Below are 20,879 nucleotides of genomic sequence, written 5' to 3'. Positions count from 1 at the left end.
ATATGACACCAGGAAGTATGCGGTTTCATTATTTCTCTGCCCAATTTAATCTTTGCCTAGAGCTGCTCTCAGATTGCAGGTGGTGTGTGTCTGCGTGTAGAGAACAGGAAAAAAAAAAAAGAAACCCTCACGCAGCCGCCTCCATAAAACGGTAAATGTTAAAAGACTTTCAACTTTGAAAAAACAGACTTTCTAAGGAGCCAGACCCCGTGATTGCTGTGGGTGCTCACAGCCACCCGACTCCCCTGAAAATCTTACCGAGTGCGCGTCCTGCTCTGTGTCGGCTTTTCCCTGGGTCTCGCACCCCACCCCACGGGGCCCCGATTCCCTCTGCAGTGTCGCCTGGCTCAGCGCCCCCTCCCCCACCCCATCCTGGCAAGCGGGCACTTTGCACTCCTCTCCGCGGGGCCCTGAACTTGGCATCGGCACACAGTCCAGGGCCGGGGAGGTTTTCTGCTTTAAAAAAAAAATACATCATGGAATTCACAGAAACTGCAAGACACCCTGGAGGTGCCAGATAACGAGGTGCCCCTGCGGGAACTCGTCAGCAGAAACCACGGGGCGCGTCTCAGCCCTGAGCTGCCTGGGTGCTGTCCGGAGTCGCGGCCCATCCCGCCGCGCCCGGGGGCCGCCCCCCGAGGACGGCGCGCGCTCACGGAGCTGGGGTGGGTATTTCAGATGCTTACTGCTAGGACGGAGACACCCGCCGCCGTGCTGTTCGGTTTGGGGCCGGTGTTGAAGTGCTTCTTGATCTTCCCAGCGACCGACAGCTGATGCTCGCTTTCCGGGAGGCCGTCATCCTGCGGGTGGGGGCGCGGGGAGGAAGGGACGGAAGAGGGAGACAAAGGGGAAAAAATGAGATACGTGGGAAATGAGGCCAAGATCTGCTGGTAACAAACAGGCAGGGCTCTTACACCCCTGAGACCCAGGGAGGAGCCGGCCGGTGTCTCCCCATCGCACACACTGTTGTTGCTGTTGGGAGCACGCTCCGCGGCCCTGACGTTCGTTTGTTGGGCCCGCTGACCCCCGGGGTTCTGCCCCTAAACGAACATCGTTGCCTCTTTTCTGTCCCTAATAAAATCATGTTCAGTCATGGTTCTAAGGATGCATGTCAAAGAGCAAGTTAATGTAGACGACAACAAAAAATCATGTAAACACCGTTTTTTTTCTGACCCAAGGGTTTTATCCCCTCTCCCCATCACTCGGACCTGAGGCCGGGGGGGGGGGCCGCCCAGTGGCCCAGCCTGGTGGTCCCTGAGCTCCTCGGTCAGCCACGCCGCGCGGCCGTCCGGGACAGCCTTCCACGCAGAGATTCCTCCGCAGGTTTCCAGCCCTCCCCGCGGCCTCCCTGTCCCCTGTGGCTCCGACACGGTCCCCCCTGCAGCCGGCCGGAATGCAGGCCTCGGCGCTCAGCACCGCGGTGCGCGCTGCAGGTGGGCGGATGGCTCTCCGCACGCCCTGCGTGCCGCCAGAAGGACCATCGCCCGAGCCCTCAGCACGTGCCGTCACTCGCTGGACCTCGGGGACACCTCTGCCCGGTCTGCGGAGCCCAGAGACTGTGGATGGAGAGTCCGGGTTTGTCCCTCCCTCTGCAAACCCAGGTTCCGAGCAGGACTTCGCTGATGCTCCTCCTCCGCCTTCTCTCCTTCGCCCCTTCCTCGCCCGCAGGCGGCCTGCGAGTGCTCGGCCCCGCCCAGGCAGGCGAATCTGCCGCGGTTCCGCGTCTTGCCTGCCCCCCCGTGCGCGCCCTGGACTCTCCGCGTGGGGCCTGCTCCTTCTTCCAGCCTCCGGCTACTCGTTAATTCTGCCAATCGCGGGGGTGCGTCTGCGGTGGGCGGGGCCCTACGGAGGGGCCCTGGGAGGTGGGGGTGAGCCCAGGACCGCGGAGGGGGCGCTGCTCCCGGGCGCGCGGCCTGCGCTCTTTCTTCGAAGCGTGAGTCCGAGTCACCTGCTGCCAAACGCTCTCCCCCAGGACGCACGATCCACCCCGAGGATCTTCTGTGAGGTCCTGACGCCCTTTCACTGGGCGTATTTGCCCCGCTTACGTACTTTGGTGCCAGGGGATCCCGTACGTGCCTGGCACAGACACAGAACCATACGCATCAGCTCCGGACTCTCGCCCTTTTGTTCGCCGTCTTCCTCGTTGGCTGGTTGGCTGCCGTCCTTGACAGACGCGCTTGGCTCACTGCTCCGCACACAGCGCGTTCCTGGTTGAGGACATTCCGACCCGGGTTTACCAGCGGCCAGGGCCAGGGCCAGGTAGTATGCTCACTGAGTCCCACCCGAAACCAAATCCGGAGGGAGGGGGCTTTCCGATGAAGCACAGGGTGGAATCAAAATTTTAAAAAATTCCGTGTCGGGGAAAGAGGTGGAAATACGATAAAAGCCAATGAGGGTACGGTGGGGCGATGCTTGCGGAGGGGCAGAAACGGGCCGGTGACGTGGCTGCCGTGCCAGGGCGGGCAGGCAGGGTGGGCGAAGGAACGCTCTAGGACCACCAGAGACCCCCGCAAGCTAAGCGGGAGACACAGTGTGGGCGCACCTGGGCAAACCACGGCGCAGGTCAACGAGACCAGACGGGCCGGGCAGTGCAGCCCTGTGGCCGCCAGAGGCGCGGAAGGAGCTCGGGGGGGCAGAGGACCGGCTCTCAGTTGCAGGCAGCCAGCGCGGCTTCCAGCAGGACAGGGGCCGGGGCTGGGGCCTTAGTGGTGGAACCGCAGTGACGGGTAGAGAGCGGGGGAGGAGAGGTTCAGTGCGCAGGTGCGTGAGTGGGAAGCCACAGGTGTGTTTGCCAGACGGTGAGTCCCCCCAGCTCACCTCTGCGTTGGAGTTTATGGGGGAGAAGAAGCAGGAAGGCCAGGAAAAGACCGGCCACGAGGGAGCCCCCCAAAGATCCAAAGACTAAAGCCTGCGTCTCCATCAGGAACACGGTGGTGCTCCCCAGTAGGAGGGGCACACAGAGGGGAGTGTGGCGACACCCGCCCTCTCCCCAGGTGTTGTCTGGGAAGGTTTCCTGCTGGTGGGAGGGAGGCCCATCGTCACGAAGGGCGAGGACCGTGCCACCCAGAGTGCGAGGCTCGAGGGCAAACTCGGGGGTGTGTGCAAAGCATTTCTCCCTTCAGTGAGGGGATCGCAGGCCCTGGAATCTAAGGGAGAGTTTCGGGAGTACTTAAACGTTTGACAAGGGACGAGATGATGCGCCTTTCCCGAAAGCCTCACCAATATCGGCCTCACACACCTGGTGTGGCTTGGGGACCACACCAGGCTGAATGAAGCCTGAATGAAGGGGGAATGAAGCCTGAATATCGGGCTGAATGAAGGGGGACCCCCCCAAGACCGCAGGGGTGCTTCTGGTCACCTCTCAGTGGAGTTCTAGGCCACCTCAGGCAGAGTGACTCGCCCACGCTTTAGCTGACAAAGAAGCAGGTGGAGGAAGGGTTTGCTCATTCAGACAAAACCACCTCACAGCAAAGGCCTCGAGCGTGGGAGTGGTCTCGGGACGGGACGAAGGGGCCAGGTGGAAGGGGACTGAGCCGTCTGCCCTGGGGAGTGGGGCGTCCCTCATCTCTGAGGGAAGAAGAAATGAGAAAGGGGGAGGCCTGATTCGAGAGGCCGGGGAGCGGAGTCAAAGGAAACGGCAGGGGGAGGAAGGCCCTGTCAGGTGGCCCCGTGCTAACGCTGTGCACGCACGGTCTCCCCGGCGTCCAGGTCAGCCTCTATGTGAGCCACCATGGTCCCACTCCGCAGATGCGCAGACTGAGGGTCACTATTCCCAGTGAAATAAGGAGGCTCAGCCAGAGCAGAGACTCGTGCGCACACTCGCGCACACTCACACTCGCCGCAGCAACCGCGAGGTCTGCGGAGTGAGGGCATCAATCCTGAAGGCTGCGGGAGTAACTGGGTTAACAGACACCAGCAGCTGGCGCTGCCGGGACCTGCTCTGTACCTGCGGCATACGGGCTGACGACGGAGGGTTAGCTAAGGCACTGTCTTGCCTCAATAAAATAAATAGGGCCGTTAAAAACGTACATTTTATACAGACATCTTTATCGCCATTATCCTGAATAGATTATGTGCCAAAAATGTGCTACGAGTTTCCCAAACGTGACGAACCTGGAAGTGGGTTACAAATAGCCCTCGTATTACTCCCATACGTTCTGGCGTGCAGTTCCTGGGAGTGGTCCCCTGTTTGACACGGGCTGGTTTTGGTTTGAGGTTAGCGGGTTTTGATTTAGCAATTCCCATCCACCACTTGACAGAGCGTTGCAACTGACAGGAACAGAATGAGTTTGCAAAATGGAAAACGAGCCGTCCCAGCTGTCTGCAGGAGACCTGAACTCCGGGTCCCCGCTGCTGCTCGGGCGGACGTGGGGGAGGCGGCCTGGGGAGGGGGAGGGGGCTCCGACAAGAAGACACTCAGGGGCGAGAGCTCCCCCCCACCCCCGTCCTTAGGGAGAACTTTCTGGGGGCCGTGCTCCGGAAAATCCTCCCCGCCCTCCCCGCAAGGAGTTTTGTTTTTGGATCCCGGGTCTGGTTTTCGGTCTGCTCGCGGCAGACTCCGTTATTAATATCTGTAATTGTATGAGAACCGTGGCAGCCGCAAGCACTTTACCACCAGAATATTCCGAGTTAGTTTTAAACAACCCCCAGGGGACTGGAGCGGCGGTCCCCGACAGCGGCTCCAGCTCACGTCCCCTCCACGCGGGCTCGCCGTCGCCAGCTGCACGGCACCGCAGAGCTTGGGACTCCCCTCAGCGGGGCCCCACGCACCCCCTGGGCCTCCAGTTCACACGGCCCTTGGGGAGAGCACGTGGGGTCAACGAGCACCTGCCTGGGAGGAAGGGGAGGACACGACGCCCCAGCAGAGAGTGGAACTGCGAGTCCTCGCTCCCCGTTCACGGATCCGGACAAGTGGTTTCATTTATCATGACGGCACCTTCGGGGTTCTCCTACTTTCCGGCAAATTCCACCGACGCCAGAAGATGAATGTTTACATACTTTGGGGGGTAGGGCTGACTTCTATTAGCACGGAATATCTTGGGAGAGTCTCCAGGCTCTTGTTTTTTCTTTTTCCTCAGCTGCTTCTTCTTCTTCTTCTTCTTTTTTTTTTTTTTTTTGAATATTTTAGCTTGACAGTATTTTTTTCAAAAGAGCAGGCACATGAGGTAAAGGAGGTAAATTAAAATGCAAAGGCCAGGAGGCTGAGAGGAGGCTTGAACCGGCAGAGCGACTGCATCTACTTACCGAACCCAGTCCTTTCCCCCTGGACAGGGGCTGCTGGCCTTGCTCTCATGTTACAGTCGCCGGGGACTTCTGAAATTCTCCGGGCCCAGGTGCTGGTGCAGCCAGTGACACCAGAACCTCCAGGGGCAGAGCCCCGGCAGCGGCCCAGTGCTAGAGACTCCCTGAGCGCCATGCTGGAGCCCCCCATTAGTAACACTGGGGAGCAGACCGGGGGTCCACCGCAGACACGTGGAATCCACTCGCGGACATGGCCCTAACCCCCGAGTGTCCGAAAGCAGTGTGGGCGAAGGCAGGCCAACACCTGGACAGTGAAACTGCAAAACCAGGAATGCGTTTGAAACAGCAACAGGCTAACGCTTTAACCCTAACTGTGAATACCAAGTTAAGGGACTCAGCTGTCTCCCCCGTCGCCGGAATGTTCTCGACGTGGCATTGCCTGTTCCATTCCCCCACCAGGTGCGCCCGACTCCCTGAGGTTCTCCACTCGATGAGTCGTGAGGTGTATGGACTTGGCCGGGACAGTTCCTGCTGGCGTCTGGCAGCTGTGTTCAGAGGAACCAGCTGTGGCGCTGGAGGACACGTGATAACCCGCGTGATGGATGTGGGGCTTGAAGCCCACACCCACCGGATCATTTTGGGGGGAAGGGGTGGGGGGTCCTCCTCCCTAATCAAGCCCCTCCCACACCAACTGTGATTCCAGCTTGCGTTTCGTCCGCTCGGGTGGGGCGGTGGAGGACAGAGGTGGGGCCTCGATCAGACGCTCAAATGTAACGAAGATCACAGAGTCCTCTTCTGTAAAATCGTCTCCTCCGGGCCCTCAGCCTGAGAGGCTGATTCTCTCATCTCCGTCTCGCAGACGGGAAACAGGCCAATGAAGTGCCCGACCCACGCTGACGCAGGTGGGGGTGCAGGGTGCTCCTCCCTGAACCCACATTCTTCTCCTACACACCCGGCGCGGACCTCGGGGGCGTGGGTGGGGTTTGCACCCAGAGTGCGTGAGAAATCAGCGGGCGCCCCAAGGAAGCTCCTGAGCACGGTTAAAGCAAGTGGCTTCTGCTGACTGGGTTTCCCGTGCGATGGCCCTGCGCTCCAGTTCTCGAGAGGCCGCCTTTCCAACGCCAAGGGCACCGGGTGAAAAGGTCATGCTGCGAGCAGCCGGGAAAATGAGGATGCATGCGCCCAGGGAAGAGCCTTCCGACCACCTCCTTAGGGCTCCCGTAATTATTTTCTTTTTTATTTTTCAATTACAGCTGACATTCGATATTGTTCCCTCTAATTGGGCTGACGTTCCGCCGTAGGTAGCGTCCTCTGCGCTCATCAGACATAGTTTGATCTCCAAATGCGAAATGTCTTGTTACACGGACTGGCTTTGGAGTTCCCAATTTATTTATTTTGATTGCTTGGCTGTTCATGTGTTGTGCTCGGAGACCTCCACAAGCACGCAGGGCTGGCTGTGAAAGCCCGTATACACACTGCATAGTTGTTATGTTGTAGTAAAAACAAAATAGTTTCCTCATTTAGTTACTACATAAGAACATCGTATCACTTCGAAAATTAAGCAATCACTTTATACATTAAGTATTTAAAAGTGGGTTTGTTTGTTTTTTGCCAAAATCATCTATTTTTTCCCTTCAAATTAAACAGAGGGTAGTCTTTCACTGGAAGTCTCCTGGATATCTCCCTAAATGTCCCCCTTGCCTTTGGTAAACGTTTTTAGGGGACTGGAAGGCGGAACTGAAATGACGCGAAAATCGCGGCCGCAGAGCGGGCTGTGGACGCCGCGCAGTGGGACCGCGCGCGCGTGCGGGGTGTGCGCGCAGCCGGGCGAGAACGCAGAGGTTCCCGCGGAGACGTGCGTGCGCCGCCCCAGGAATACGAGCAACGTAGTCTTGCGAAGATAACAGCCAGAAATCTTCTGGTTTTTTCTTTACCACCCCCCCGTCCCCGCCCCCCCCCCACCCCCGAGCTGGGATATACTGATGCGCGGTCATGGGGTTTGGAATCAGGGGAGGAAACGGCGTGTTTTCAGTGGCGTTCCAGCCCCTCGCCTACGTGGACGAAGTTGCTCGTGGCCACAAAGTTACCTTACGACGGGTACTCGCGTCCTGTTGGACCCGCCCACTGGAGCCGCCCACTGGACCCCTCGTCCCCAGCCCCGCCCCCAGGACCCCGCCCTGGCGTCTTCCCCACCACGCCCTCCCACCGAGGCCGTGGGGACAGCCCTTCCTCACTGCGCCCCCGTCTGGTCGCATCGGACAGAGCTCCTGGAGGGCGGGCCCGCTCAGGAGCGGACCTCTGATGACAATGCACCGAAAATATCTTAGCCACGTCTATGCGTCTCTTTCCTCTCTAGCCCTTTATAAGCCTGCAAATGCCACTTTCCACACTCAGGTTTCCGGTTTATTCGCTGTGGTCACATGCTCAGTCTTTCTAGGGTGACCGGGCAATTTGTGGACCACGGTCTTTCCGATGGCGTGCCTGTCAATCAGAACCAACCGCTCCCACCAGGGGAACCTGTGTGCGTCTCTTCCAGCCTGTGCGGCCAAGGCAAAGGTGCCGTGCACGGCCCAGGCGAGCACTCTGGGAAGGCTGCTCAGCTGTATGAACCATCATTATAATCATTATAATGGTGACGGTGGACACAGCAACCCTGAGGGAGGGGGGACACGGCGTGGGCGGAGCACCGGGACGCACATGGGCTTGCAGGTGGGTGCCTCGCTGAGAACTGTGGTCAGGGACAGACGTAAGCGACTCTGGAGAAGTCACCCAGCGTGACCTCAGTCTCCTCACCTGTAAAGTGGGTACAGCGATGCCCACCCTGGCCATCTTGGCGGCCATTACCAGGCCCACGTGAGACGCTAACCGACCTTCCCCACGTCATCAAAGAGGACAACTTTTGATGAGCACCTGGGGTACAGGCTGGGGGTGGCCACTCTGGAACCCCGCTGCCCTGCCCCAGTCTCCCACAGGCTGAGGGGGTTCACACCTTTGCACACTTGTACACGACGGGGAAGCTCAGCTGGGGAAACATCCCTAAAACAAACCTTCGCTGTACATCTAGACAAGGTCACACTCACACACACCCTCCTGTCCCATGCGTCCCTCCATCCCCCCTCGTGGGGTGAAGGGGGAGCAGGTTCAGCTGCGTGACGTGCTGGAGCCCAGCCCCGTGGCTGGGGAGGGGCAGACCCGGCCGGCACGAGACCCCACCCTCACGGCCGTGACCCCTCCCCCGGGGGTGTAGTCTGTCTGGACCCTGAGCTTCAGTCCTGCCTGACCCCCAAAAGTGAATTATGCTAGACAATACCACCTGACCAACGGCCAAGGCAATAATTCAGAGACGTGGACCATTTCGTTGCCTTGGACCCCAGGCTGGATCACTCAAAGCCACAGGGAAGCTGGCCGAATCAATGGCCGCCAGCCGACAGTCCCGGACCCGTCTCTGAAACCGGGGCTGGGTCCCCGACCACACCCGCCCCCGAGCCTCAGTGTCCCCCAGTCCGGCAGGAGGGACCACCGAGCCTGGTCACAGACCACTCATGTGCCAGTGGGGGGTCACGGCCAGGTCACACAGCTGCCGGGGAGAACAGGACCGCTCCGTGTGCATAAGGCACTTGCAACAGGCACCCTGTGAGCATTAATCACTGCTATTGTTACTTTTCAAAACCAACCCTATCCGTCGCTCGCAGGGCCAGGAACCAGCGACCCTGCTCCGAAGCATCCCTTCACGGCTAAAGAGGCATCGTCAGACCCGTGTGCGCGTATAACGGGGGTGGGGGGTGGCATCTGGGAGCTTTCAGACACGCAGCTCTCCACGTCCACGGCAGTGAGTCTGCACTGTGACCAGAGCCTGGGCGGCTGGCGCGCACTGGCCAGTCAGCGAAGAGCCGCCTCGGAGGAGAGCTCCGGGGCGCACGCAGAGACCCCTGGGCCCCTTGGGTTTGGGCAGAGAGGCTGCCGAAGCAGGGCCAGCTCAGGACGCCTGCTCCACTCGAGTGACGGCTTCCACCCTCCTCGGGGCCCCAGCAGGAGAGCTGCGGGGTGAGGGGGAGCGAGCGGGAGCCCCCCCTGGCAGGAGGCCGTGTCCTCTGAGTCCCATGAGGCGCTTCGTGCGAGCACCCATCGGCAGGGTCGGCCCCCGCTGTCGGGGAACCGGTAAGGGTCTGGCATGTTCACTGGGGGGGGGGGGCAGCGGCGACAAACACGGACACAGCGTTCTCATGGGGGGAGGAGACCACGTGAGGAGACCCGCAGCCTGACGCCGGCGTGCTGGGAGTCCACGGGGAGGGGGGGGGAGGAGGGAGCCACTTACGTTCACCCAGGGGTGCTCCAGGACCTGCACGGCCGAGAACCGCGGCTGCACGTCCACCAGCAGCATCATGGTGATCAGCTCCTGCAGGAGGGCACACGGGGGTTTGCCTGGCTGTTCAGGCCAGAGCCTGGGCGCTTGCAGGCATGCCCGCTCCGCTCTGCTTGGGAACGCCCTCGATCTTAACTACAGCATCAGCTCAGCGCGCCCACCGCTACCTCGCACCTTCAAAAGTCAAAGGACAGGTGGACGTCTGGGATTATAATTACACAGCTTGTCGTCGAGGGGAAGAAATAAGGTAAAATTAATACTAAAATCAATTTAATAAAAATGGTTTTAGTGGAAAAGAAATAAACACACAAATTGCAGGATTGAAATTCCTGCCTGAGTCCAGGATTTTGCACTTTAAAAAACAGACTTCTAAATGAATTTCATATAAAAGTTACATTTCAAAAACGCTTTAAACTCTCATTTTGGAAGCTGAAAGTAAAAAAATGTGTCTTTTTCCCTCTTAACTGCAAGGTAGCATATTTCAGTCTGGCAAAAAGTTATAAGAATAGACACAGAAGTGCCAACAGCCAGCTAGCAAAGCAGAAAACTATTTTTAGTAGCCAAAGAATTCTAAAGAAATCTGTTAAAATCACTTCAAAAATTTCCAGATCCATCAACACACATAAAATAGAACTACTGAGCGGTAAATGCCTTAATGGCTCTGAGACTAATAAAACGTTCCCCTACGCGCGAATGGACTTGGACCAGGAGAGCCCAGCTTGGGTCTGGACGCCGCTGACCCTGCCGTACATCTGTCCACTTTGTCACAACCTGGCCGGATGGGTGTGCTCTGGTCCCTCGCCTTCACAGGCCCCGCATGCTGTTTCGTGACGGGGGTGACGGATTTCTGCGGAAGTGAGTATCTACCTTCGCTGTCTCACTGGGCCGGGACGCGTTCAAGTAGCTACTGAGTGTGATGCTCTCTGTCCTTCCTGTCTGTGGGCGACTTCCAGACCTCGTGCGCACGGGTGATGGCACGTTGTGGAAAGACTTAGGCTGCTGAAGAGCCGCTCACGGGAGAAATCGCCCCCACCCCCGCCTCTGGGGCCGTGTCTCAGCCCCCTCCACCTGTGCGCCTCCCCCACGCCTCTCTCAGCTCCCCCCCGTCTTCCTCGGCCCAGAGGCAGGCCCCTGCACAGCTGAAGCCTATGAGAGCCTTGGGCCCCACACGCATCCTTTTCCACGGAACAGGGCCAGGCCTGAGAGTCCGCTGTTAAACTGAACTCATACCCCGGACACAGCAAGAGAAAAGTCATACACACCGAATAGTCAAAAGATAATTAACTACTCTTCCACTTCAATGTTTCAGATTAAGTCAATGCTTGGGATACAAGTTTAAGGCATCCACCAAAACATTTTCTACGTTTTTTCTATCTCAGGGTTTACTAATAATTCAGGTAAGATTTCAGGTTTGCTTTGAGGTTGTTCTTTTATTTAGTGGAGCAGAGCCCTATGCCTTGTCACTGCTTCCTCTCAATCCTGGCTGTCCTTCCGAGTCCAAGTTAAATCACAGCTTCCCCACGGTGTCTTGCTGAGTAATTTCCACCCATGTTCAGTGCTCTCCACTTTGCTTAAGTAACTGCTTCATTTGTCCATTCACTCATTCATTTATTTGTGTATTCACTCAACAGGCCCTGAGTACCAGTTATGTACCGGTCACTGTGTAGGCAAAAATGGTACAGCAATGAACAAAATAAACAAAAATCTTTGTCTTGACGGAATTTGCATTCCAGTGGGAAGAGTGAGAAAATAAATTACATAAATAAAATGTATCCACCAATTAGTGTCTACCTAGAAGAGTAGACAGATGTAGAAAGGTAGGAAGCTGGTATACCAGATGGACACAAGGGTGTAAGCACTATGGAGAAACATAAAATGGACAAGGAAAGTAAAATGAGCCAGTAGGGTTTCAGAGCTGGGAACAGGGCGGTCTGAGAGAATGTACTGGGGAGATAAAATTAGGTCAAGACCGAGAGGAGCAGAAACAATAAGCTAAGCAGAAATCCAAGGTGGGCTGAAGCCCGGGGTGGGTGGGGCTAGAGGCTATCGTGATGCAAAGGGCAGGAGAACAGGGAGACAGAAGCCGGGGAGGTGGGGCACCCTGGGAAGGTGGGAAGGTTACGAACTGATGACCTAATGACTGCGAATCTTAGGAAAAACTAGCAATTACAGCTACAGTGTGTGCAGCGATCATATTTGCTGTATCATTTAGTGTGTGCGTACGGTGAGCCCAAACAATAATCCCACTAAGACACACGCAGGCTCTGAGGACGAGGGAGGGGCTGAAGACCCACCTTGGCAGAATCGGAAACATTATCCCAGTAGGGGGAGGGGAAGTCCACCTGCCCCATCAAGATCTGGTCAAAAAGCACCTCCTGGTCATCGCCGCTCCTGTTGGGATGAAGGACAACGGTGAGGAAAACCCAGGACCAAGATGCCGCCCCAGGGAACGTCCCATCATCCTTGGGCAGGGAGACCTGCCCTTCCCGGTCGACGGGAGCCACTCAGATGTCCGCAGGGAACAGGGTTGGTAAATTCAGACAGAGTGAGTTTTCAGATTATACAAAGATACAGGGAAGGCATGTACATCAGCAGGGGAAAATGGTAGGCACGGTAAGTAACGTTCTCATTATCGTCTTTTCCTGCTGCCGGCCCTGAGGGCAGAAGCCATGTGGACCGTTCGGGGGCCAGAGGCAGCTCCGCTGCGCTGACGAGCGGGGGGACCACGTACCCGCGGAACGGAGGGAAGCCGCACAGCAGGATGTAGGTGATCACGCCGGCTGCCCAGATGTCCACCTTGAGGCCGTACCTGGAAGAGCCACGGATGTCGGAGTTGGCGAAGTGGGGCCCAGACAAACTGTGGGGCACGGCGAGGCAGCTGCTTCTGCTGCTCTCGCTGGACGCGGCAGGACACCCACCAGCACACACGGAACTGAACCCGCCGGCCCCAGGGAGCGCGAGAGGGCAGCAGAGCGGAACCAGAGACTCCAGAAGGCCCGTGAACAGGAGTCACGGTGGGGTGCAGCTGCGCTCCGGGCAGGGGTCAGTGAGTGGGGGGTTTCTGCCAAAGGGTTATCAGGCCCAGCGGGCAGAGCGACCATGGGGGCTGGTGGTCTCCGCACACAGCGCCGCCTGCTGTTCTCGTCCCCAGGGAGACCTGACTGCCACTGTGGTCTGCTTCTGTCAGTCCGAACATCCCCTACTCTGGGCTCAGTGACTGCTGCTCTGTCTGAACCAAGGCCCAACGGAGGATTTCAACAAGGCTGCAGCAACTGGCAGCTTGATTGGAAAAACAGGAAAAAAGCCTCCTGCTTTCAAGCAAAAAAAAAAAAGAGAGTTGAACAGGCCTGGTCACTGATCCTGTCCGGGTGGGACCGGCGACCTTGTCTCTCCGGTCCGAGAAGCCGGCCAGCAGGTCCTCCGGCCAGCACGGCACGTCCGTGGCCGCGCGGGAAGCGCTTACCCGGTCTCGGCGATGATTTCCGGAGCCACGTAGGTCGGGGTGCCGCAGACCGTGTACAGGGGCCCGTCCACGATGGTGGCCAGGCCGAAGTCCCCCAGCTTCAGGGACTTGCTGCCGTCCTGGTGCTCGTACACCTGGGGGGAAGGGCAACGAGAAACCGCCTTCGCCGGGAGCTCGGGGGCGCGTTCCGGACGGAACGGGGGGCGCCGGGGTTCACACTCACTGTCCCCCTCGCACACACATCGGGCAGCCACGCGAGGACGTTCACAGGAGAACACCTCTCTTTAGGTCACCGCAGAGGGAGAAGTGTGGGGAAGGGAGAGCGAATGGAAACCCGCCCCATAAATCAGGGTGCGCTCAGACAGTGGGGAGGCAAACCCGTGTTGGCGGACACGCATCACGTTTGGAAGCGAGGACGGCAGGCAGGTTTCACACTGGTTAGCATTACACGTCCATTAAAGAAAAAGTACACACAGAGGAACATGAGAGAGATGGCGGCGTGTCTGTCTCTGGGGAGCAGAACGAGGGGAGTCCTTTTGGGCTTATGTCATCTGACGTTTCTACAATTAAAACTGATTTACACAACGCAATGAAATACGGAAGGTCTCTGGGGCAGTATCCCCAATATCCAAAAACCACTTTATTTTACCACTCTATTTTAATAGAAGAAGCTTTAGCCCCGGCTGCTGTGGCTCAGTGGATTGAGTGCCGGTCTGCAAGCCAAAGGGTTCCTGGTTCGATTCCCAGTCAGAGCACATGCCTGGGTTGAGGGCCATGTCCCCAGTAGGAGGCGCACGAGAGACAACCACACATTGATGTTTCTCTTTCTCAAGTCCCCTCTCTTAAAATAAATAAAATACTTTTTAAAAAATAAGCTTTAAAAATTAAAGTCTTCAGTAATTGAACAGAAAAATTTACACATGTTAAAATACTTTATTTTTAAAAACAAGCCGTGGAAAAGGGTATTAGCAGTTCGGTTCCCTGCGGCAGTTTGCAGAGATTTGTCAAGTGCGGAGTCGGCACGCAATCAGGCTTCCTTAGGCTACCCAGGCAGTAAACGTCTCCGGCCCTTCCCCCAACGAACTGGGGGAGGATGCGCGTGACCACAGGCAAGGGCTTCCACTGCTTTAGTTCTAGCCCAGCACCTGACCCAGTGAGTCTGCTCAGAACCGTTTCCCAAACAACTTCTACCGCGTCAAAGAAAAGGTCAAAGGGCACCCAGAACCCCGACCCAGTGCCCTGCGCTGGAACCAGTAAGACCAAGAACAGAAGAGACCCGTGCCAGGCTGGTATTCCCAGCAAAGGCAGAAGGCGCTGCCAGGAAACAAACGGTGACGCTTTCCAAGGATCGGGGTGGCCAAAAAGTCTGTTATGTTTTTTCCGTACGAGGGCTCCAGTAGCACGTAGTCATCTGTGACTTCATTCGACACAATTTTGCTAGACTGCATTGTGACAGCTGTCATGTCAGCGTGCATTTTAAAAAACCTTATCAACATCGGTGAATTTTTATGAGGCCATTTTAATATTGAAGACGGAAGAAGATAGGCAACATTTTCGGCTTTATTATGCTCTATTATTTCCAGAAAAGTAAATACACAAGTGAAACGCCAGAAAAGATGTGAGCAGTGTGCGGAGAAGGTGCTGTGACGGATCGAACCTGTCAGACGTGGTCTGTGCACTTTCTCGTTGCTACTGACACCGTGGCCGAGTCACCCTCTGCTGTGGGGCTGTCTGGTGCACTGGAGGGTGCTCAGCCGCACCCCCGGCCTCTGCCCACCAGAAGGAAATAGCAGGAAACAGCCGACACACTCAACATACTCAAATCAGTAAAGTTATGGGTGAAGATGAAAAATGTCTTTTCTTTTACGGGAAGAACGTAACGGACTTTTTGGCCAACCCAACGCAGCGGAATCCTTCTTCCGACGGGGCGTGGCCCTGTGCTCCTCCCCCACCCCACTGACCAAGCTGTGGCCAGGCCCACTTGCTACGGCCCACACCGCGCCCGCCTGCCCTCAGAAGACTGGACGGACTTCTCACTGCACGGCAGCCTCCGTGCGGGTGTCTGGCCAGCCGATCCGCCGCGTTCGAGGCGACCGCTCGGATCTAACTGTTCCGGCAGAGTCGGGCAGACCCTCCTCCCCAGAGGGGCTGCGTCTTTTCTGGGCGGAAAAACAGTCTGTTACTTGTCTCTGAGCTCCTCACTCTGAGCACGGAGTCTCTCCCTTGGGGCTGCCCGCGGCCGGGCGTGGGCTGCCCTGCACTCAGGTTGTCAGGGTGGGGACGCCACAGGTCCCTCGCAGACAGCTGTCCTCTGGGGTGGACAGCACCCTCCCGCTTGGACAGAGCAGCTGTCCGGCCCTGGCAAGCCCACACAAGTCGGAGGGATTGGAGGGACGAACTTGACGGTGTCAGAGCTGCAAAGGACAGAGTCCCCAACGGTCGCCTGAGCACGCGCCAGCCGCTCCGGCCGCCCAGCTAACAAGCCGGTGAGTCTCGTGGGGAGGAAATCCAAGAGGGAGACATGGAGTCGATCATCATTAGGGCTGTTTCCCAGAAGGAGCCTGGCCGTTTACTTCCTTAATTCCAATTTGTTACCGAACACCTTTCTAACACGCCAGGTAATCTCTTTCTCTGGTGTTCGGCGAGGTCCAAATGCTCACGGTGAGTGTTTTGTGAGGTTGCGAAGGTTTCAGCATTCACAGCTCCATTTACACAGGAACCGCGCGGGGGGGGGGGGGGGGGGGGCGGTTCCTAACCACACTCTCCGTAATCACCGGACTTGATTCAAAGCTGGACACGAGCAGGTGCTGGCCGAGCAGCCACAAGGCCCACTTGAGTTCTAAACATAACCGTGCGATTCTTGCACAGGAAGCCAGGTTCTGGTTTGGAACACCTCCACTTCGATAGGAAGTCTGTCTTACATAAAGCCGTATGCCAGTTTTATTAATAGTGCTGAACAAGAACTCCAAGTTTCCATAACTCAGACAAAAAGCACCAAGAAACCTACCCGAAATAACGAAAATGAGGATCACCTAAAAGTAACAATATTTCTTACATGAACCAATACCATTGAAATAATAAAGTACCTAGAACCTGTTGTTCTGATCTGGTTTTTCCCTCCCTTCGACCGTGTCTGCCACGCCCCGCTTGGCTGCTTCGGAAACGGGGACAGAACTCCCGTGGACGTGGGGAGGGTGCGGTGACACCCGAGAGAGACCGCGAGAGCCAGAGGCCCGCGCTGTGTGACTGAAGCCGTGTGGAGACGCACGTGCGTGAGGAACGCTTCAGCAGGAGTGTTGTCGCAGGCGAACACACATCCAGGCCCCCGGGCTGGGATTCTGTTCATAGCTCACTGACCGTCGGCAGGGCCGGAGGCCAGGGTGCTGGGGCTTTCCTCTGTCAACTCCTTGGGAGGCGGGTGCGGGAGAGCACACTGGGGGTCTCCCCTCCTCCTCCGACGGGCGAGGCCCCTCCTGGTGGGTGCCAGGGGCCCGCTCCCACCTGGGTGGGCCCTCAGCATCCGGGCTCGCCCTCCTCTCTCCCTGCACCAGCCACCGAGGGGCGCCAGGGAGGGCGTCCGACAACATAATTAAAATTCTGTGAGGCCCTGGCTGGCGTAGCTCAGTGGATTGAGCTCTGGCTGCAAACCAAAGTGTCGAAGGTTCGATTCCCAGTCAGGGTACATGCCTGGGTTGCAGGCCATGACCCCCAGCAACCACACATTGATGTTTCTCTCTATCTCCCTCCCTTCCTTCTCTGAAAATAAATAAATAAAATCTTAAAATAAAAACCTCTGTGTAAATGTCGGATGGCTAATCTGTCTGCTTCAAACACACACACACTCTTGAGAAATCATCTCCCGAAAGTCTCTTCCTAACTGGAAGCTATAAATCCACTTTGAACCAAGTTTTTAATTAAAACGTAGGAGTAGGAAAAGCTTCTAACAAGTTCGCGTTTAAGATGCTGAGCCCTTGGCTTATTAGCCCCCCGGAATCGACTCTGCCCCGGGTCCCCCCGGCGTCGCCTCAGCCGGGCCGTGTGTCCAAAAGCACAGCAAAGGCCTCCGCGGACATGTGGGCGGCCTGTGCACGCAAGCGGCGCCCCGGCGTACGGAGGACTCTGTACGGGGCTGTGTTGCAAAGCCTTGATAACACGCGACTCACGCGGGAGGCGTGGGGCATTCATCATCCATCAGAGCATCGTCACAACGACACGAGATGTGACTGAACGTCCGTCCCAGGCCCTTGGCCTACAATCGATGTCCCCCCCCATTTTAAACTCCGAGGGGCTATTAAAGAGACGAGGATTAGTGCAAATTACCCAGTGTGTAGTGCTTTCGCTGGGTTAACTAAGCAATAAAACTGTGTAATTGCACCGCACTAATTGAATGCAGCCACACGTAATGGGGGGCTGCCATATGCATCCTATTAGGTACCATCAAGGCTGCCGGCGTTTCGCGAGCCGCTCTGGTGTTCGCCGCAGATGGCTCCAGTCGGAGGAGCTGTTCTCCGGGGTTGGTTATGTGGCCATAAAGACGTCGCGTGGTTTGACAGACTAAATGTGTTAAACGGCAACAATTATGAAAAGGCGTCCAATTAGACGCCGGAGGCAGGCATGATCTGCCGACCGTGGGCAGAGCGAAAGGTCAGGTGTCACAGCCTGGGCACACTGGTGTTTCGCACAAGGGTTTTCCTTCCTAAAGACGCATTTCATCTGTGCTTCTTCCTCCTTTATCTGGGGTTTTGCGGTCGCCGTCACTTACTGAACAGTAGCTCTTTGGGTGTACGTCTGATTTCCCACGGATTAGCAACGGACACCATTTGGAGAAGTTCTTTGACAAAAATGAAAGAGTTCACACGGATCATACCATGCAGCCCGTGGCCATAAAAGAATAGGAAAGTTCACAGATAACCCAACCCCGGCCACTGGGTCTGTGATGCCTGTCACAGAGGACTAGACCGGGCTCATGGAACAGAGGGGCCAGGGCCCACGGGTCTCCATCCGGCTGGGAGTTCAAGGCTAACCCCGTTGAAACACTGCCTAATGACTCACTAGTAGCCACGGAACTAGTTTTCACAGAGGAGCTCAGTAAGTACTAAGAATCATTTCACCAAATAAAACTGAGCCAAAGTGGCATGAAATCAACAAAGCCACAGTAAAAAAAAACCACCGTGAATTTACTTGTTCACAAATTTGGTTCTTTAACAAGACCCTGGTTTTCTCCACCCCAGTAGACGGCCTTGGTGCTTCTAAGGGAAACAGGCTAAATGCAAACCTTCAGTCTTTAAGGACTAAAAGACAGGGTCCAGTGGAAGTCGGGCCTGCGTGAGTGTGGCTGGCAGGGTACGTGAACACCTCGCATGAGATGGACAGCAGTTTGAACACATCACCTAAAATGTCACATGGTGTTCTGGAGTGTGACATTGTTATGTTAGAGAATCACATGCTTATGATTTTGTAATAAAATATTTTGTAATAAAAAAAGGATTGTTATTTGTGCCGGACCCCATATAAAAACATCTACACAGGGAATTATTTAGCAAAATGTCCTTTATGACGCACATACCTTAGAATTAAATCTCCTACAGAAAAAAAATGAATTATTAGAAAAAAAACAGCCCTGGCTGGTGTAGCTCAGTGGATTGAGTGTGGGCTGTGAACCAAAGTTATCGCAGGTTTGATTCCCAGTCAGGGTACATGCCTGGGTTGCAGGCCACAGCCCCCAGCAACTGCACATTGATGTTTCTCTCTCTCTCTCTCCCTCCCTTCCCTCTCTAAAAATAAATAAATAAAATCTTTTAAAAAACCCAGTATATTTTAAAAAACATTAAATGTACAATTTTTAGGAAATCAAATGCTAAAGAAAATAATGAAATGCAGAGGAGTCCGAAAGAAGCCTGAAGAGAGGTACCGACTGACATCAGAAGGACACATGAAGAGTGTCTCAGAGGGTCACCCTAGAGGCGTCCGGGGAGACGAGAGTGGGTGTGAGCGGCAGGAGACCTGCTTCTCGCCCTCACGGTCACAGGGTCAGGCCGCTGCCCAGGGGGCGGCTCTGGGCGGGGCCGCAGGGGGATGCCCGAAGCACGTGCATCCTGGGCTCTGCGAGCTCCGGCGTGATCCCGGGCGTGAGCCCCACAGCTGTGGGGAGGGGGCGTCACTGCCACCTTAAACAATGTCATTACCTTTTTGTCTCACAAGTAACACCGATATGGCGCCGCAGGAGGACTACGGAAGACAGAGCGCTATACAGGAAAGGACTTATGTTCGCCCATCTCCTTGGCACCTGGACGTAGCGCTTGCTGACACTGGGAAGGACGGGCTCCCACAGCTGTCTTGCTCTCTCTCATATGCATCTGGTTTTGCAGTGGATCCTCCACCGCCCTGACCTTCCCTGTCTCCCACTGGGCAGCCTTGCACGCACGCACGTGCCTGAGGAGCACCACCACACTCTCCTCCGTCCGTCCCTCCCCTGGGCTACCCTCCGGGCCCCTGACGCGGTGTTCCGGTCCCTCGCCGCAGCGCCAAGCGGTGGGAGCGGGCAGCACCCTCTCCTGATGGTGACACCACCGGGGCTCGGGAGTCCAAGGGCGCATCCGTGTCTTCAGTCCTCGGGTCGCGCTGAGACTCACACGGAACGTACACCCGCCCACGAACCTCTGACCGGGCCCAGCCACCTGTTCCCACGACTGCTTTCCCGTGGCGACCACCCAGACGACCACACCCACTCGACTCAGTCCCCGAGGGTTCCTGTTTATCCCTGGGTGACTTCCACCTTACAGGTTTCCGGCCTTCATGGAGCTAAAGACGGTTTTGGACCTTAATTCTGTCCCTGGACGTGACACCCCTTTACTTCCTCGGACTGGCTGACGCCAGTCGGGGCAGAGCCAGTACAGACCCTGGGGACACGCCGGCCCCTTGCCTTGGGCCGGTCCATGAGACGACCCTGCTGGCTCGAGTTCCTCGCTGCGACCGGTGAGTGCCCCCTGTGTGGGCCCGGACGTGCTGTGCCGGCCCAGGAACGAGCCCACCACCCTGTCCCAGAACGGATTTATTCCGGGATGCTGGGAGGGGATTTGGGCAGGAGGCTAGCTGCCGTTTTCTGACCTCGGCGTGGGTGTGCCCTGGAAATTAGGAGGAGCCGGAGCGAGACCTACTCGGGCAAACAGGACGCAACCCCTGTCCTGCAGGCGAGGGTGGGAGCGGTGCAGGCCACTCCTCATGGGCCGCCAGGAGCAGGCCTGGCGGGTTCGAGGCAAGGTTTCTGCCCAAGAGCGGCGTGGCTGCTGCACACAGACTTTCCTGTCTCAAGAGCAGTACTGGGTTTATTTCTGGAATCTCATTAAACATCGCTGATGCAAGTTATATTTTTTTACCAGTGAAGACCGTCACTTTCCTCAGGAAGGGGTGTCTGCCCTCAGGGGTTAGAGGCCCCTCCCCCAGCTCCCTGGGAGGAGTACCTGTGATCTGGTGGGTTTTGCTGCCAAGGCTACAAGCCTGCCATCTAGTGGTGACCCGTGGGAACTGAAGGCAGTTGATCTTAGTTTTTGTGTCTTTTTGTTGTTGTTGTTTGGAAAAAAGCAAAAGGTTCCTTTTAGTCATAAACTACCACGCACGCACGTGTGCACACGCACACACACGCTGCGGTCCGGGTGTCAGTGCAGCTGGGAAACACCGTTCTTTCTCTTCCCATTCAGGGGGGGTCAGGCTAGGGCCCGAGTCCTCCGTGGAGGGTGGGCCGAGGGAGGACTGGGGCGGGCCACCTTGGGCCTGTCCTCTAGCTCGGGAGGAAGTTCCACTCAGTCACGTTCT

General features: G+C 56.7%; 1 protein-coding gene across 4 annotated transcripts in view; it reads right to left on the bottom strand.

Annotated features, from left to right (window-relative positions):
- DCLK1 (doublecortin like kinase 1) overlaps positions 1-20,879 on the bottom strand; it is a 217,366-nt gene that overhangs the window by 21,978 nt on the left and 174,509 nt on the right. For all 4 annotated transcript variants that reach the window (XM_036011189.1, XM_028526505.2, XM_036011191.1 and 1 more), the window contains 5 exons: positions 13,068-13,201; positions 12,336-12,413; positions 11,899-11,995; positions 9,557-9,637; positions 687-800 (listed from right to left, as the gene is read on the bottom strand). In XM_036011189.1, coding sequence (XP_035867082.1) covers positions 687-800; positions 9,557-9,637; positions 11,899-11,995; positions 12,336-12,413; positions 13,068-13,201 — 504 coding nt within the window. The remainder of the gene's footprint in view (positions 1-686; positions 801-9,556; positions 9,638-11,898; positions 11,996-12,335; positions 12,414-13,067; positions 13,202-20,879) is intronic.

This window comes from Phyllostomus discolor, chromosome 11 (genome assembly GCF_004126475.2).
Source record: "Phyllostomus discolor isolate MPI-MPIP mPhyDis1 chromosome 11, mPhyDis1.pri.v3, whole genome shotgun sequence".
Classification (NCBI taxonomy): Eukaryota; Metazoa; Chordata; class Mammalia; order Chiroptera; family Phyllostomidae; genus Phyllostomus; species Phyllostomus discolor.
Note: the sequence above shows the minus strand (reverse complement) of the source record. Positions and strands in the feature narration are given on the sequence as shown.